Source organism: Desmodus rotundus, chromosome 9, assembly GCF_022682495.2.
Source record: "Desmodus rotundus isolate HL8 chromosome 9, HLdesRot8A.1, whole genome shotgun sequence".
Classification (NCBI taxonomy): domain Eukaryota; kingdom Metazoa; phylum Chordata; class Mammalia; order Chiroptera; family Phyllostomidae; genus Desmodus; species Desmodus rotundus.
Genome location: NC_071395.1, coordinates 88,876,788 through 88,893,630, shown reverse-complemented (window position 1 = coordinate 88,893,630; position 16,843 = coordinate 88,876,788). Strand labels below are relative to the sequence as shown.

The 16,843-nt window shown below is 45.2% G+C and overlaps 1 protein-coding gene across 1 annotated transcript in view; it reads right to left on the bottom strand.

Moving 5' to 3' along the window:
- PITPNC1 (phosphatidylinositol transfer protein cytoplasmic 1) overlaps positions 1 to 16,843 on the bottom strand; it is a 212,413-nt gene that overhangs the window by 82,041 nt on the left and 113,529 nt on the right. The window contains exons 3-4 of the mRNA XM_024572909.4: positions 10,663 to 10,751; positions 9,659 to 9,666 (exon numbers count right to left, since the gene is read on the bottom strand). Of these exons, the coding sequence (XP_024428677.2) occupies positions 9,659 to 9,666; positions 10,663 to 10,751 (97 nt within the window). The remainder of the gene's footprint in view (positions 1 to 9,658; positions 9,667 to 10,662; positions 10,752 to 16,843) is intronic.

Here is a 16,843-nt window from a genome sequence, read left to right as displayed (position 1 = left end):
ACAGTTCAGTAGTTCAAGCTACTTTTAAGGGACATCAGAGTCTATTCTCCAAACAGAATGTTATGCAGGGACATGGTGTCATGCAGTGAGGCATGGACAAGGAACCTCCGGGACCAAGAAAAGGAAAGTCTAAAAACCAAGACTGAGCCCAATAACTCAATGCCTTACTCCTGGTCACCAGTCGCAATCCTTCTATGTCTGAGAGCAAACTTCACGTGGAGGCCTGGCATGAAGAAAGTTAAATGGAAGAGTTGGGAAGCTGGCTTGGGGTAGGTGATGTATCTATATGCTTTTAAAAGGCCATTTCCTTTTAGCTTTCATCTGAACTCAATCCATTCCTCCCTGGCCATCTTGTTCTGGCTCCAGACAACACGTGTTCCCGGTTATCAATGAACATTAAGCTCTCTATAGACTTGACCTTTTCTCTAATGGAATTCCCCTGAAGACATCGATTCTCTGGTATTATATTCTTTCTTATCATATTAAAGATAGTCTAAGGCCATACAGGGAATTTCAGCTTGAGAGGGGATCATTAATAAAACTGGATTTGCAAATGTTCCACATCTCACCAACAAGTGACTTACATCCAGAACGCTCTATGGGGCTAGTGAGGTCGGCCTGGGGTTTAGGATTTATTATTGTCCACGAACCCAAGGCTGTGCTGTTTCTAAAATAGGACACTGTGGGTGGTGGGTCCATATATACAGAGACAGCTGGTAGACACCTAGATATTAAAACATCTTTCAATTTTCTTTATTCTTCACCAGGAAATGTTTATCCTTCCATTTTGAAAGAAAATTCGCCCCATAACTGGAAGGTAATATACATAAGCTTCTCTTTTGTGCATGGAAGACCTTTTACCCATACCAGTTTCAGGAAGGTGTCTGTCTGGCTGCCCCCATATACTCAGAAGCTTGGTCACCCTACATGGAAAGATGCAAAGGAAATAAAAGGAGCTATGTGGGCTTCCCTTGCTGTTCTGGGTTCCAAGGGCCACACGTGACTTTACACACAGATAATGTGGGTGGTAATAGTGACAATAGTGGGTGGTAGTTGGAATAAAATGGTAAAGAACAGTTCCAGAAAAGTGAGAAAAAGAACCCAAGTGGAGATTTTTAAAAAAGGTGTAAGAATTTGAAAGCAAAGAAGATGGGAATTACAAGTAAATCCTAGAGAGATGAGGATGAACCAGAGAATGACTTCCCAGATATAGGCTGCACAGGAAGAAAAATGTATCCCAGGGCAGCAGGATCTGAAAGAGAAGTGGGGGAGGATGAGAGGAAGGCAAAGCATGCAAACAAAGCAGGAAAACAGCTGCTTGTACTGCAGCCCACAGCGAGGAAATGAATGGCAGGCTCTCCTCCGCTTCTCATCAGCTGGCGCCCTACACGGAGGCTTCTGTGCATTCATTAGTTCATTCATTGATGGAGCCTCTTCCTGTCCACTAGCATGCTGAGTAACAGCGACTCATGGAGAAGCAAGGCCAGGAGGGAGTGGGAGCAAAGACATGAATGAAAGTATGTTTTCTCAATGGGGACATGGTTTGCTACATACGCTTCTATGAAAATCAGGCAGGGAAACTAAATTCAGGCTCATAATCTAGGGCTGGAGACCTGTCAAGGCAGAAATAAGCAGAAGATGCTGGTGAATACTGATAGCTACATACAATAGAGGCGGGGCAAGAATTTAAAGAGACAGGCAGACCACATCAAATGAAAAAGAAGTGCATGAAAATAACAGAGATGGGAATGATTGGGGGACTTCCCAAATATAGGCTGGCATATGGCCAGGTAGGAAACCTTCATATTCAGCTAAAAACTGTAAGAATCTTCCTCTTAACCAACTGGGCTAAGTCCTCACTTAAATATACACTACCATGTAGTTCAGAGGACCCCAGTGATTAGAAAGGTCAAAAGAGCTGGGACAAGTTTGCATTGACTTAATTCAATCACTAAAACTGACTATATTAGTAGAACCATAGATATGTGCTTTTTGTTTTGTTTTTACAGAAATCTGCCCACAAAACTGCCCCAGTTGTATTATTCTGACCTCACCAACTGGAACTGAATGCACTCCATAGGCATTAATACGTTGTAGAAGAGAGATCCAAGTTTCAGAACCGCAAGCGCAAAAGAGAAAACAAAGGAGAATTCCCTAGTGAAATGTTCTATCGAAAATTCCTTTAAACAAGTATTTTTTCTGATGATTGCCCTCTATAAAGTCATTCTGCGTGATGTTTAAAAAAAATACAAACAATTTAAAAATGCTACGTTAGAATAGAGAAACACATTTCATCTTCTGTTCTCTCCCCCACTCCAAGTGGCTGAATTAATTTTCTCTGAAGTACAAAGAAGAGTCGGGAACAGCGAGAGCAAATGCAAACGGGGTAAGCCAGACACACAACACTGAGTGGGTGCTCCAAGGTTCCTGCTTCACCGGGTACTGATCAGCTAAGCTGGCGGGATGTGGAGACAAGTTCCTGTCCTGTACAAGGACCAGGGCAGGCAACCGGTTCACCCGTACAACCAGTTCACTTTCTAAATTGAAGTAAATCAGAATGCAGGAGCTCATGGTCATTCCAATACACTGGGGTCTTTGCTTTGTGGTCTAACAGAATCAGCTAAACTTAAAAAGGAACTTATAGGTTCTGTGTTGTGTGATTCTTCAAAAAAAATTTTTCATTGCTGTTAGGAGTTCTTCAAAAAACTGGTATTTGAGTAATAGTGATCTTTAGGCAACGTATTAACCCACTGAAATTTAAGAGAAAACAATAGCATTAACTAAACAGAATTAATCCACTGGCCTTTTTACTGAGCACATCGTGGCTCTGACCCTGGGAGAAACTTCTGGCACTCCCCGAAGTTTTAGAAGACTGGATTTAAGAAATCCAAGGTCACGGGGCCAAATACCGTATTTTGCCGTGTATGATGTGCTCCCGTGTATAATGTGCTCCCACGTTTTTAGCCCAAACTTTCAGGAAGAAGATCTTTTGTTTTAGTTTTTTAATTTAATTATTTATTTACTTATATTTAGAAACAAAACCTATTATCATATTCCAGGGTATTATTTTGCATATGAATATCATTATTGCTTTCTAGAGTTATACTTTCAGTGCATAAGTATAAATAAGAGAATTAAAAACATTTATATAGATACGGAATTAGTACTACCCATGTATAATGCACATCCTTACTTTTCACTCAAAAATTTGGGCAAAAAGGTGTGTATCATCCATGCCAAATATGGTAAGTGTTCCATATTACAGCTCCCTTTTGTGGGTTCACAACGCACAGTAGAGCGGTAAAGGCTCTGAGAAGCCTTGCAAGCCAAAATGTGTTTAACAGTGTAACCCAGTGTTTCCCTCACTTAATGGGCCACACACCACCTTTATGATTATTATAAATGGTTCTAGAAAGTTCCCATCTAAATTCTCTTGAACCCTGAAGATTTCTGAACTTGACCATTCTGGTTCCATTTAGGAGCCACAGTCCACGGCTCCTCTGACTTCAACTCCCTTCTCTGGGAAGGTCCTCTTCTGGCCAAATGGCTGCCTTGCTCATCAGTGCCTCCAACTGGAGGACTTTCTTTGGCCTTGGTCCCTAACTCATCTCAGCTCATATGTCCCCATTTCTAAGAAGGAATACTTTGCTTCGCCCCACAAAATTATGTGCTGCACTGGGTATTGAGAGTGAATTGTGACGTGGAGACGAATGTTATCTTCTACTCATCTAACCCCTATCGCAACCCCTGGTTTCATGGTCCCAAAGAAGAAACACACAGGGACCTTTGTTCTCTTAGCTCACATAGTGGTTGAGTAGTTGAGATGGCCAGATTGACCTCTAATTTCCTTCCAGACCAGACTAATCCTGGAGTTCTGGTATAATAATCTATCTTCCCTGGACTTGTTCCTGTTTCCTAGCTTTGTAATTTCCTAGTTTTGTAATAACCCTTGGCAGGGACTCAGTGGAAGGCGGAGGACGGGGGAGCTTAAGCAGGAAGAGAGGGCTTGAGAGGAATGGTCACCAGCACCCCTCAGCTCTCTCAATTATCAGAGAAACTGATGAGGCCAAGACTGCAGGTGAAATCCTACCCAGGCCAGTTAGCTGCTTTCAGAATAATGCCTCAATCGACTGCCACCCCTGGGAAGATAACCCGAGTTCATCCTGGGTGGCTGATGTCCCATTCCCAGCTGTGAACAGCCTTGATTCCTCCAGGTTCAACTAAACCAATAGTGAACGGCTCAATACTGTTTGAAGTTCTCATTCAAGGGTCATTTTCTTCTTCCTGGTCTGTTACAATTTACTTTTTGTACCTCTTTCAACTAAATAATTAAAATGTTGGGCAACACTGGGCAGCCCGCGACCACCTCTGCTCCGGGGAACAGACAGCTAGCTGTTCTAACAGAATGGTGCTTCCCATTTGTCATCGCCTCTTCTGCAGAGTCTTATCAAAAGACGTTTTGGGGGAGTGGGATGGTCAGAACAGCAAAATATATATAGCAACTGTACATTCTAGGTCACTCCTATCGACTTACTATAGCTTAGGCTGTCAGATTCTTACAAATGGGAAGAAAATCCTTTTTTCCTCCTTTCATTATTACTGAGGCTGAATTGATGCTGCTGAGCTTTGTTCATACTCCAGTGCTTCCTTTTTTAGCCCTATACAAACAAAATCAGCGACTTTGGAAGGCAGCCAGCCTCCCCGGGCACCTTCCTGTGTGACTTAAACTTCAGAAGGACCTTCAGGTTCTGAAGAACTGGTCAGATGGTCTGTCCTCTGGAAAACTGGCATTGGGTTGCTCTTTGTTTATGGTATAATTAAGATTTTTCCCATAACCAAGCTAAAGATACTTTTTCCATTTCCTGGTCAAATAGAATTTCCACATAATCCTAAACACACACAGTCACGGTGATGAAAAAGCTTTTACGTCTTTATAACTGTGATAATGTTGAAGCCCTAAATGATCCTAAATAAAAAGGTCCCTTGGCTGGATTTTGTCACAGATGAGAGCAGCATGAGGTCTCAGTAATAGGCTGGACAGTCAGATACAAGACCGAGGGGACCCTAGGAACAAGCATTGCTCTGGACTAATGCTATGAAAAGAGACAACTATCTGGCTTTCAGGAGGGAGGGATGGGCTTGGGGGTGGAATTGGGAGTTTGGCATCGGGGAAGTTTTGCTCTGGGGCACAGTCAGGAAATATGAAGCTTGGAATGACATCGAGCAGAGATATCCAGGATTACAGAATCAGGGGATAAACAGCCCAGTGAAAAAGCACTTAAAATTGGAAAAAAGATGAAGACAATTGAAAGCATGTGTCATAAATCCCAGGAGCAGACCCTTGTGGTCAGAGAGAAGAGTGGGCTCTTCCGTCTAGTCTGTTGCAGTGGGCTGAGGGCATGAGAACACAGCCGAGTCCAAGTGGACGGGAAGGACTGCACCTGCAGCCAGAGAGAGAAAAGCCCAGATTCCCCTACTCACTAGGAGACAGAAAGAAAAGCTGTCCTATATTTGGGATGGAAAATAAAAGTGGATTAGACAGGAACAATGTTGCTTCCCTATGGAGAAAGAAATCCAACCTTGACCTGACATTCAAAGCCTTACTGACCTGGCCTCCGTGTATCTAGGCAGCCAGGATCTGGGTTGTATCACTTAGCCCTTGGGAATGGAGTGAGCATGCTAAGTAAGAACTGTGTGCCTGCTCCCAAGTTCATGTTGAGGCCCTAACCCCCACTGTGATGGTATTTGGAGATGGGCCTATGGGAGGTGATTAGGTTTAGATGAGATCATGAGGGCGGGGCCCTCATAATGGGATTAGTGCCCTTATAAGAAGAGACCAGAAAGCTTGCTTTTCCCCCACTCTCTGCAGAGTGAGGACAAAGCAAGAAGGCAGACCAGGAAGAGGGCCCTCAGCAAAAGCCAAATCAGCCAATACCTTGATCTGGGACTTCCAGCCTCCAGAACTGTGAGAAATACATGTCTCTTGTTTAAGCCACCCAGTTTGTGGTATTTAGTTATGCACCCCGAGCAGACTAAGACCCAGTAGGTGTCTGTAGGTGGGAATTCTACCATTCCAAAAGTCCAGCTCGAATCCCACCTTCTCCAAGAAATCTCATATTTCTCCGAGGCAGAACTTCTCTCTCTTTCACAGCCCTCTTATTTGCACTTCCACCCTTAGTACAGGCTTTCCCTGAAACACTGACAGTTATGTAGTCATCTGCTCTCATTTTGTTTTCTCCAGCTCTGTCCCCCTTCAATCCATTTCACTTCCTGAGCCAATCCTAACTGAGGCAAGAAGCACTTAAGTGGTTCTGACCGGTCATTTCATTGGCCTTAGTGTTAACCTGGCACGTCAACTGCAGGGCAGTGTTCAGAGTCACACGATTCTCTCGCATCCTGTTTCCTGGCCTACCAGTGTGCCCTGCTCTTACAACCTGATTTTGGTACTTTGCTCTCTGAGACCAGTTCTGCCCCACCACCATGCCTACCCCCATGGGACTGCCAGATAAAATACGAGATGAACATCTTTTAGTGTAAGTATATTCCATATAGTGTTTGGGATGTACTTATAGTAAAAACTAGTTTTTACTTGCTAAAGCCAGCAACTTTATCATCCCAGCATTGCATGATCACCTCGTCTGACGTAGGTACGATGGCTGTGTCCTGTCCCTGAAGCTGAAGACCCCAATCTAGAGGCCAGGACACTTCCTTTCACATTGCAGTCGCCTGTCTGGCTAAGGCTCCAGTGCCATTCCACCCTTTGGTGTGAGCCTCTGCTGTCAGCCCCTCTCAGAGTTCATTCAGCTCAGTGAGCAGGTCTGGTGCCAGCCTGTCCCCTGGGCTGAGGGATAGCCTGTCCTATCTTGCCTTCAGAAAATCCCATGACCTGCTGATGACTCTTGGGTTTTGACTGGAATGTCACCAGACTGTTATACCCAGATTGCAACTTGCCCCAAAGGCAGGGGTTATTGCTCAGTGATGCCTTATGGCACAGTGCTTTACACACTGTTTGTGCTTAATAAGTGATTGTTAACCTAAACCTGAAAGCCAGTATGATGGGTTGAATTGCACCCCCCCTTATATGTTGAATTCCTGACCTCAGTTCTTTCGAAAGTGATCTGATTTGGAATCAGGGTCACTACAGAAGCAGTTAGTTAAGATGAGGTCATGCTGGAGTAGGGTGGGTCCTTAATCCAATATGACTGGTGCCCTTACCAGGAGAGAGACACAGCAAGGAGGGTGCTCTGTGAAAATATAGATACAAGGGAGGTCCTGGCCCAGCAGCTCAGTTGGTTAGAGTGTCATCCCTACATGCCAAAGCTGAGGGTTGGTCCCCGGTCAGGGCACACAGAGGAAGCAACCAATGAATGCATGAATAAGTGGAACAACAAATCAGTCTCTCTCCCCCCACCCCCAAATCAATCAATAAAAATATATTTTTAGATATGCAAAGAAGAGACATGTGAAGACAGAAGCAGTGTTTGGAGTTCTACTGCCACAAGACAAGGAATGCCTGGGGCCATCAGAAGCTAGAAAGAGACAAGGAAGGATTCTTTGGATTCTTTTGGGTCAAGTCAAGGTGACCTAATTCTAAGGATTACCAGGCAAATAACTGCCTTTGCGTAGTTACAGGGGTGAGAGTGGTCTGCTTACATTCCAAACAAAAAGTCCGTGCACAGGATTTTGGAGAAGCTCAAAGTGGGATAACATGAGATATCAATAAAATCAAATGATAACCCAGACAATTAGTACCGTCCAGTGTAATAACTAGAGCCCAGTCTGTGCTGACGGCCACCAAGACACTTGCCTATAGAAGCTCCATTCTATGGAACTTCTAATGGGGGCAGCCTCTAACATTGCGTGATGAATAATAAAACGACAACATGTACTCTTCAAGTCAACCTTTTGAGAGAAGTTAGTACAGTTTCTGCACTTACAGATGAGGAAACGGAGGCTTGGAGGGAAGTAATGTGCACAACTGTTAAAGGGGGCAAGGTTCAAAAGACCCCCAAGTGTTCCCCTCGAAGACCGTGCGATTGCTAGGAGCAAGGAAACTGGGAGTAGCGTTGGTGCGGAGCATTTTATCGCCTGTTATGCACAGATGTGCTAACGGCGTTCTATAGCCATCAGGGGTTGACAGACTGTAGCCTTGGGGCCAAATCTGGCCTGCTGCCTGGGCAAACATGATCATGCCAATATCCTCATGTGTCGTCTATGGCCGCCTTCACAGTGACAGAGGCTGTCTGGGCCACAACGCAGAAAACATTTGCCAGATAATCCTTTACAGAAAGTCTTCTGACCCCTGTGTTACATCACCGCATCCTGCTACTAACAGCGGCATGAAAGAGGGGTTATCCCCATTTAGAGATAGAAGAACCTTAGGTGCAGAGAAGTTAAGCTGCTTGTTCCACAGCAGCGGTTCCCTGACTTCCAAAATGTGTACTTCGCACAGAATGGCCCTTTTTTGAAGTTATGGGCATTGGGCAGGAGAGAATGCTATATATATTCCTATAATTTCATTAAAAAAAAGACACTTTAATGTCCAAGAATGAGGGATGCAATTTATTCCTCGTAATGGAAGCTTGACGTGGAATAAATTATTTTATGAAAAACTTTGAATATTATTTCTATTTTTTTATTTTGCAAAGGACAGAGAAGAACATGGTCACAGACCGGTATGAAATGAAGAACTAGCTGTTCGGAGTCACTCACGTGAGAATTTGCGCCAGTGAGTGGCAGAGCCAGGGGATACTCAGGCCCATCAACTCCAGGTAGTGCTACTTCTGTGTCTGTTTGGACTGTCTCTCCTTGGCTTGTGCATTCCTTCCTTCCTTCAATCCCATTGCTGTTCACTCAGCCAAGAATTCACAAGTTCACTGAGAATGAATTCATTCATTCAGTAACTACTTACTGAGCACCTGCTACGTACAGGGCATGCTGCTCATGCCAAGGGCACGGTGAATCCTTTCTCTCCATTCTCTCCCACCATCTCTCCTTCCTTGGCTGCTGTGATTGAGACTGAAAATGTGACTCCATCGCAGCTCCGTTAACCCTTTTCTTGTTCTGACAGTGTGAACTGTTGGCCGCTGGGGAAATGATCCAATGAACATACCACAACACAATATATAACAGGGTCCTCTTTTTTTTTTAGAAGTAATGACTCTAGAGGGTCTTAGGACAAGAAGAAAGTAAGTAATGTCATCAAGCCACTGAGACTGTCCAATCTAGAGCTCCGAGTACAATGGTTTGAACGTGTGTCTTTCCGGTTTCAAGACTCTCCTGTGAGGGATGAGGCCACAGCCCATCTTCCACTGGCAACTACCGCCGTCTCGTTCATTCCACATCTCTAGAAACTGTTCTTCCGTGACAGTGACCTACCACAAGTAGATCAGTCAAGCCATTTAAAAATACAAGCAAAGTTAATTACATAAAGTAACTACCAAGGCATTTTAAGTTAACATTCATATTCTGGAACAAATGAGAACTTTCAAGTTATTGCATCATATATAACTATGTAATAGCCAACATTTAAATATTTCTGACTCTGAACTATTCCTCTGTATTTTTATCACAGTGATAAGATGAGAAGTACAAGAGAAGTTTCAATTATTCCATTGATCGTATGCTGAATATTTAAAAATGATTAAATAAAACTTACTGTGTATTCTGGTCCCAGAAGTTCATTTGGACAAGAGGGAAAAGAAAAAAAGAGACAAAAATGGTGATTTAGACTATGCTTACATACAAAACCATAGAGCTAATATATGCTAGTGCATTATAATTATTACAGATGTGGTAAAGAAACCTTCTAAAAATTAAACTTTCATAAATACTGAATGTTTCCATGTTTGTTCTTGAAACTCTTTCATACGATACTTTGGTGGTTGGTCAGATAAGGAATGTAAGACAAGGTTCAATTAGCCTATGAGTTTGTGGCTAATTAAAAACCAAAACACTGGCATTATAAAAGCAGAATTAAAGATTAATAATTCTAGCAGAGTATTTCATTAACCACACAGGACATCTTTTAAGTGGAAAAGCAGCTTTTGTAACCAGTAAGAAGAGGCTGTGATAAAGACATTCAAGCGGGATTTTGAATTTTCATGTGTTTGAGGGCAAGAACCAAGCCTTCTATACTTTTTGGCCACAATTTCTAGTTCAGTGTCAGCATAGAGGTTAACATTCCATTATTACAAGTGAGAGGAAAAGTGATTTGAAAGATTTCCATACTATCCAATTGCAAAGCATGTAGTTTGAGACAGAGGGACCCAACAGAATCTCCTATATAATTTATAGTCAAGGTGCTTTTGGGGGTGTGGGTGAGGGGGGCTGTAAAACAAACAAGTCAAAATAAACAACTTGTTTATAAAAAAAAAACACATATCCCCAAATTACTTGAGGAATCAGAAAACAATAAGGATAACAAAACCTCTAGAAATGTCAGTAAAAGAGCTTCCCTTTCCTTCTCCAAAATCATTTTTAAAAGAAAGGAAATGGTCTAGCTTAACCCGCCCCTGACTCCCGGCTAAGAAGAGTGTTGACCAGAGAGGATGTTAGGAGTCTCCCACAAGTCTCTGCGGGGATAATGAACCTGCAACCAGTGACATCTGACTCCTGTTACGTCTTATCGCGACACGTAACATACTGGCACAAAGGACTTACCTGTAATTGTGTAGGGATAATAGTTCCAAGCCTTCTCCGTAACATAAAATATTTTGGGAACAACAGCTCTGGCCCAGCTAGGCAGTTTGCTAAGAGGAAAGAAAGAAAAAAAGAATCAGCGTCTGTTCAGAGCCTCGCTGTGCTACCACATCTTCCTGGATGAACTGACTGCCAGCGAGACCTCGGGGCTCTGAGGCAGCTCTTCTCTCTGCAGCCATCTCTGCCCTGAACCTCTGGTCTTTAAAATAGTCCATCGATTTCTGTGCATATTGATGTGCTCATCAAATGTGTGAAGGCAGGAGGTTCCAGACTGGTGTGGGGACCTCATAGGATTATCCCCTGAGCTCTGATTTACCAGGACATGACAATTCAGTGGCTGGGAGGTGCTATGTTTAAAGGGTTTGGCCAGCCTGGCCTTTGTCTACTAGGAGTGGTATGGCAGACGTAGTAGGAAGGGATGTTTAAACCGAATATGGGGTGGGGGGAGGAAAACGCTAGAGCTTTGCTTAACAATGAGCCATGTTCTGCAAGTGGACTGAAGCAACAGAGAGTAGCAACTTTAGAGATACGAGGAAAAACTCCTCGATGACTGTAGTCGGTTGACTTGGGTCTCCCCACAGAGATGCACCCACATCATAACCTGCCAATTCAACCTTAACTGAAAATAGGGTTTTTGTAGATGTAATTGTTAAGGATCTCAAGATGAACTTTCCCCAGATTTGAGATGGCCACGTGAAGACGGAGGCCCAGACCGAGTGGAGTGATGCAGCTCCGAGGGCTGCCAGTCACCAGAGGTTAGGGGTGGGGCACAGGTCAGACCGTCCCTCAGAGCCCCAGAAGGAACCAGCCCCGCCCACGCCTCGGTTGCAGACTCCTGGCCTCCAGAACCACGAGAGGATAAATTGTGTTGTTCTCAAGCTACCCAGGTTTTAGCAATTTGTTGCTGCAGCCCTAGAAAACAAATACAATGACAGAGCCATTACGCCTCTGGAACAAGGACCAGGCCTGCATTTGCAGAAAACAAATTCTTAAAACAAAGAAAACCCAAAGGCACAGGTCCCAAGACCTTTTGTAAACCAAGGGCTAATTAAGTTTTGTTTGTTTCCCTTCAGAGGCAAACTCCACAGCATAGGACAGGCCCAGAGAACTCCTTAAATATTCTATTTAAACATATAGTATTATATATTCCTTAAATATGTCTGCATGATTTTATTCCCCCCACCCCCACCCCAGCAGTACACCCGGGGTTCTCCGTCTTTCCAGACGCTACCATTTCATTTCTTTCCTGTTCTGGTGCCTACAGCTACGTGTCTGGGACACTGGTGTCTGGCAGTACGGCAGACCCAGCGAGATGACGCACACGCCAGCTCCTGAGGGCTGCGTGTTGGCAATAAAGAGCACCACGACGCAGTTTTGAATTCCAAGCTGATATAACCAGGAGAGGCGGGGAGCATCACGCTTCTAGAACCCCAGGTCCCCAATCCCTCTTAGACATGGAATTTAATGACACCCAGTGCCAGTAAAATACTTGTTTCTTGTGTATCTCCTCAAATTGTTTCTCTTGTTTCTGACAGTTTCCAGGACCTGCTCTCTAAAAGACAAATAATGTGTTTGCAATGGCTGGCCGGACAGGCCTAACCCAGAGAGCTCTGGGCCATTTATCAGGGTTAAAACAAATGGGAGCATGAAAGCTCCCCTGAGCCAGGTGAGTGTGGATGAAGACCACTGCTTCAGGTGGGCCGTGGGGAGAAAGCCGGAGCAGTTTTAGAATTCACATAACAGTTCTTTGTGCCCTAACACAGAATGTCTCCCTCCTGTAAAGTCATCTCTGCGGTAACTGCTCATTTACCTCACATTCACACTGCTCCAAAGGAAGGAAGGCTGCTTCCTGACGGGCGTGTTTATAGCTTCTGCCTATGATTTATTCTTTCAGTCCCCGAAGTGGGGGCGCAACTGGTGCTGACGTCTCGGGTGGGAAGGTCACAGTGAGCCCTCTTGCGGGAAATGATCTTAAGCAAAACTTCCCCTGGGTTCCCTCCCTCCTTCTGCCTCCAACCCCAGAGCAAAATGTCAATGTAGTGCAGGAAGAAGTGGGTTCTACTCACAGGCAAGTGGTTTTCTTGTGCTTTTAATGGACTGAAACAGGACTGCAGAATGTCCCCAAAGTAGCCTAGGCATTGTTTAGCTTAGACAAAGTGCCTATGACTCTCTGCAAGCATCAAGGCCCGCTGTGCACGGTCGTCCTCAGCGGGGAGGGGTTCCATCTACATGGCAGCCCTCCCCAGATTCATTAGGTGCTCAGGCATGGCACTCTGAGGCCCAAGCTGCCCTCTCTCCATAATTCATTTAAAAGCCTCCCAGAAGCACATTCCTATGCAACCATCACCTTCTAAAGGAAGATGGAAAACACTGGCAGTGTTTCACTCACACCGAGACTTCTCCTATTTGTAAACGGTCAGGACTCTAGAGTCTAGAACCTTCGTTTTGGCTGTTTCATTCACCAGCTCCTGTAGGACCCACAGCATTATAATCAGTTACCTTGTCCAATGCAGCGCCCTGAGAAACACCATCATTTTGCCAAGCTGGCTGGTATGATTTTAGGTGACTCTCAATTAGTCTGGGAAGGAGGCCCTCCTGGTACAAGTCGTTTACCAGGTCAGGTGCAGGGGGCATTTGCAGCCAGTTCTATGACGTATCATTTTAAGTATCGGTAAGCCTCCTAACAGACCCTCTCTTGGACTCCACTTACCCAGAGCACATCATCACACACACTGTCTTTGGGAAAGGGAAATTTCTTTTTCCCTGCAGTAATGATTTATTGGGGCTGCAAACGAAAAGGGAATTAAATTAGTCCCCATTGTTGCTGTCACGTTCATGATGTACACTGTCACACAGCCTACAGTTCTAAGGAGAAGTCTGTCACTCAGACTTACTACGGGGTGTCAAACAAGAACCTCTCTTCTAGAAAGGCAGCATGGTTCACCTCACGGGTCCTTGGTCCACTGGCCATGACCAGAGCTCCCGGTGGCCCATCTCGCCATGGCTCCGGTTTACAGGCAGTGAGGAAGAAGATGGACCTCCGTCTCTGACGCCTTCACGGTACTGCAAAGTGTGCGGACGTGAAATGATACCATGTCTCCCCCCAGGCCCTCGTCGAAGATAGACTTTTCAAAACGTTTGGGTTCTTACTTTGAAACTTTAGTATGATGTAGAACTTATCAACCCCACAGCTGGGTGACCAACTCCTCCCGGGTTGCGTGCACTGTCCCATGTGCTAAAATTTCCTTAGTCCTGGGCAAACTGGGATGGTTGGTGGGTCATCCTAAAGCAGTAATTCTCAACAGCAGGCGGCGTTTGGGATTTTGCCCCCCAGGGAACATTTGGCAAAGTCTGGAAACATTTTTGGTGGTCATGACTGAGGGGGTTGGGTGGAGGGATGCTGTTGGCATCTAGTGGGTAGAGGCCAGGGATGCTACCCAATACCCTACAATGCAAAGGAGAGTACCCACAACAAAGAATTATCTGGCCCCAAATGTTCAAAGTGCCAAGATTAAGAAACCCAGCCCGGGACCTAAGTGAATATAGTCACTGCGACCTTCTCATATATTCCCCAGGCTTCCCTATGTCACCACTGACCCTGTAAGAGGGCCCCACAGGCAGGCGTAATCTGAACCTACTTCATAAGGAATGAAAGGAACTGAAACCTAAAACATCCCTCCAGTAGAAGCTTCTGGCACTTTATAATCCAGATTATCTCTGTGTTCTCCATAATATCTAATCTCACTTCGTAATTTATGCATATTTGGGGACATCATTTGGCCCCAGGAAGTACTAAACTTCATCAGGCCAAATGCAGCCTATATGGAGTCTAATTCCATTTTCTCAACAGTGATCAGAATCCCGATGGTCTTAACTGGAAATCTGGGGCTTCAACATCCCCAGCAGATGAAGACAGTCCCCGTCGAGTTCACGGAAACAGTGCTTCACTCGGGACTGACCCGGCACAGCGCACCTGAAGCCTGGCCCCGCACCTGAAGCCTGGCCCCGCACCTGAAGCCTGGCCCCGTCAGTGCTGAGATTATGCTCAAGTAGCTGCAGCTCAATGACTTCAGAAAGGACTGAACTGCCTTCGTGTCCTCAGTCCCCACAGGTCCAGGAGGGATATTCTGACCTTTCGTTTCTTCTTAGTGCCCAAACCCAGCATTTGACAATTTTTGGATGATAATCAATTATTCCTATCCAGCTCCATATACAGTGATTTTTGAGGTCTTTAAATTTCTTCTGCAGCTGCTGTGATTTATTCACTTACTGTTCTTAATGGTTTTCCTGGCTGATCTTTTAGTTCTGCTCTTAATGTAATTCTCTCTGTGGCAGCAGAGAGATGAGCAGTTTCCAGAGCTATCACCTCTGAGAAGCAGGGCTGCGGGGCTTTACCCGCAGGAGGTCCCCCAGACGTGGATACCGCTGCCACTCTCCCTACCAAGAAGACAATGCGTGCTGGGATTTGGAATTCCAGGAAGCGGCCTGCCTGGTGCAGGTTCTTGGAGGGCGCTGCTCGGACAGCAGGAGGGGGATGTGGCCAGCACGCCGTGCTGAACCCAAAGGAATAGTCCACACGTGTCAGCATCACCCGCCGAGGAAGCAGGGTGGAAAACCGCTGCACTGGATGCTAAGATCCCAACTGGGTCCAAACATTCTGTTTCACTGATTTCCCATGGGAGCAGCTGAGGAGGCAGAAAGGAGGGTGGGGCCTGTCAGTGTGAGACTGCCTGGCACATTGTTAAGAACTGAGACAGGGCCCTGACTGGTGCGACCCAGCTGGTTGGGTGCAGCCCGCACAGCAAAAGGTTGCTGGTTGATTCCTGGTCAGGGCACAGGCCTGGGTTGTGTGTGGGTTTGGTGCCTGGTTGGGGCACATAGGAAAGGCAACTGATCGATGTTGCTCTTTCATATCAATGTTTCTCTCCCTCTCTTTGTCCCTCCCTTCCCCTCCCTCTTAAAGAAAAAATAAAACAACTAAGTAAAATCTTAAGGGGGGAAAAAAAAGAACTGAGATGGGGACAGAATAGAGTAGCAGGGACTGAAAAGTATGTCTGGAAGAAGTCCCTCGCATGCTCTATTTTCCCTAGTATATAGTAAACAAATATTAAATGATTTATTTAATATTATAGTAACCATACATTTATATAGCAGATTGAATATTCTAAAATATGTAATGTTGTTATATACTGTGGCTGTTGTCTGGCACTCCCAGCTAGAATGCGAGCCCCAGCAGGGTAGAGATCTTCGTTCTGCACATGGCGGCACGTCCAGAACCTGGGACGGTGCCTGACACAAGGCAGATGCTCAATAAATATTTTATGAATGAATGAAGATTGTATTCAGATATTCAGAAGCCAATAATGACCATGAAGAGTCTTCAAGAACAGCATGGAAGCAAGCCCTGGGTCAGGATCTCTGGCTCTGACACTTTTCTATGATTTGTGTCCAGGTGGTGGGCTCTTCCAAAGCCACAAGAGCTCTGGGTACTGGGCTCTTACACTGGGGAAGACCTGGGAGACTAGGAAGAGGGAATGTGAGAGACAGACACAAGCCATGGCAACAAAGCCCCACCAATGAGCCGGTAGGTAAAGCAACCAGCTGGTGGCTTTGTTTTTTCAATCAAACAGGATTCATGGCTCATGGAAGCTGTACGTTCTCCTACCTGGAGCCACTAGAGGCCAGGAGAGGTTGCCCTGGAAGGCAAGAGCCACGTCGTGGCAGGAGAAATGTACTCTCCATGCAAATCGATTCAGGCATTAGGCAGAATCGCTGTTAGAAGCTGGCAACCCTCCCTGACTGGCAGCTGCCAGCACAGCCTAATTAATCCAGCAGCCTTGGTGGGGAAGAACATGACACTTCATGACTGAAAAACAGGACTAAAAATAGGCTCCATTTTTCCCCAAGGTCCCCCACCCCCACCCCTGGTTCCATCTCCTCCTGGGCTTCAATGGAGAGGTACTAGAGATGAAGTGAAAAGGGCACAGAAGAAAAGCTCCCCCTACCCATATGATTCTGGCTGCAGGTCTGATTTAGAATCTCTTCCAGAGTTTGATGAGTATCTCATCTCCTTTCCCGGGATGGCAGTTGAAAGCAGGATTTTTGAAGACAAGCCAAGAAATACCACTTATTTGGTTAACTA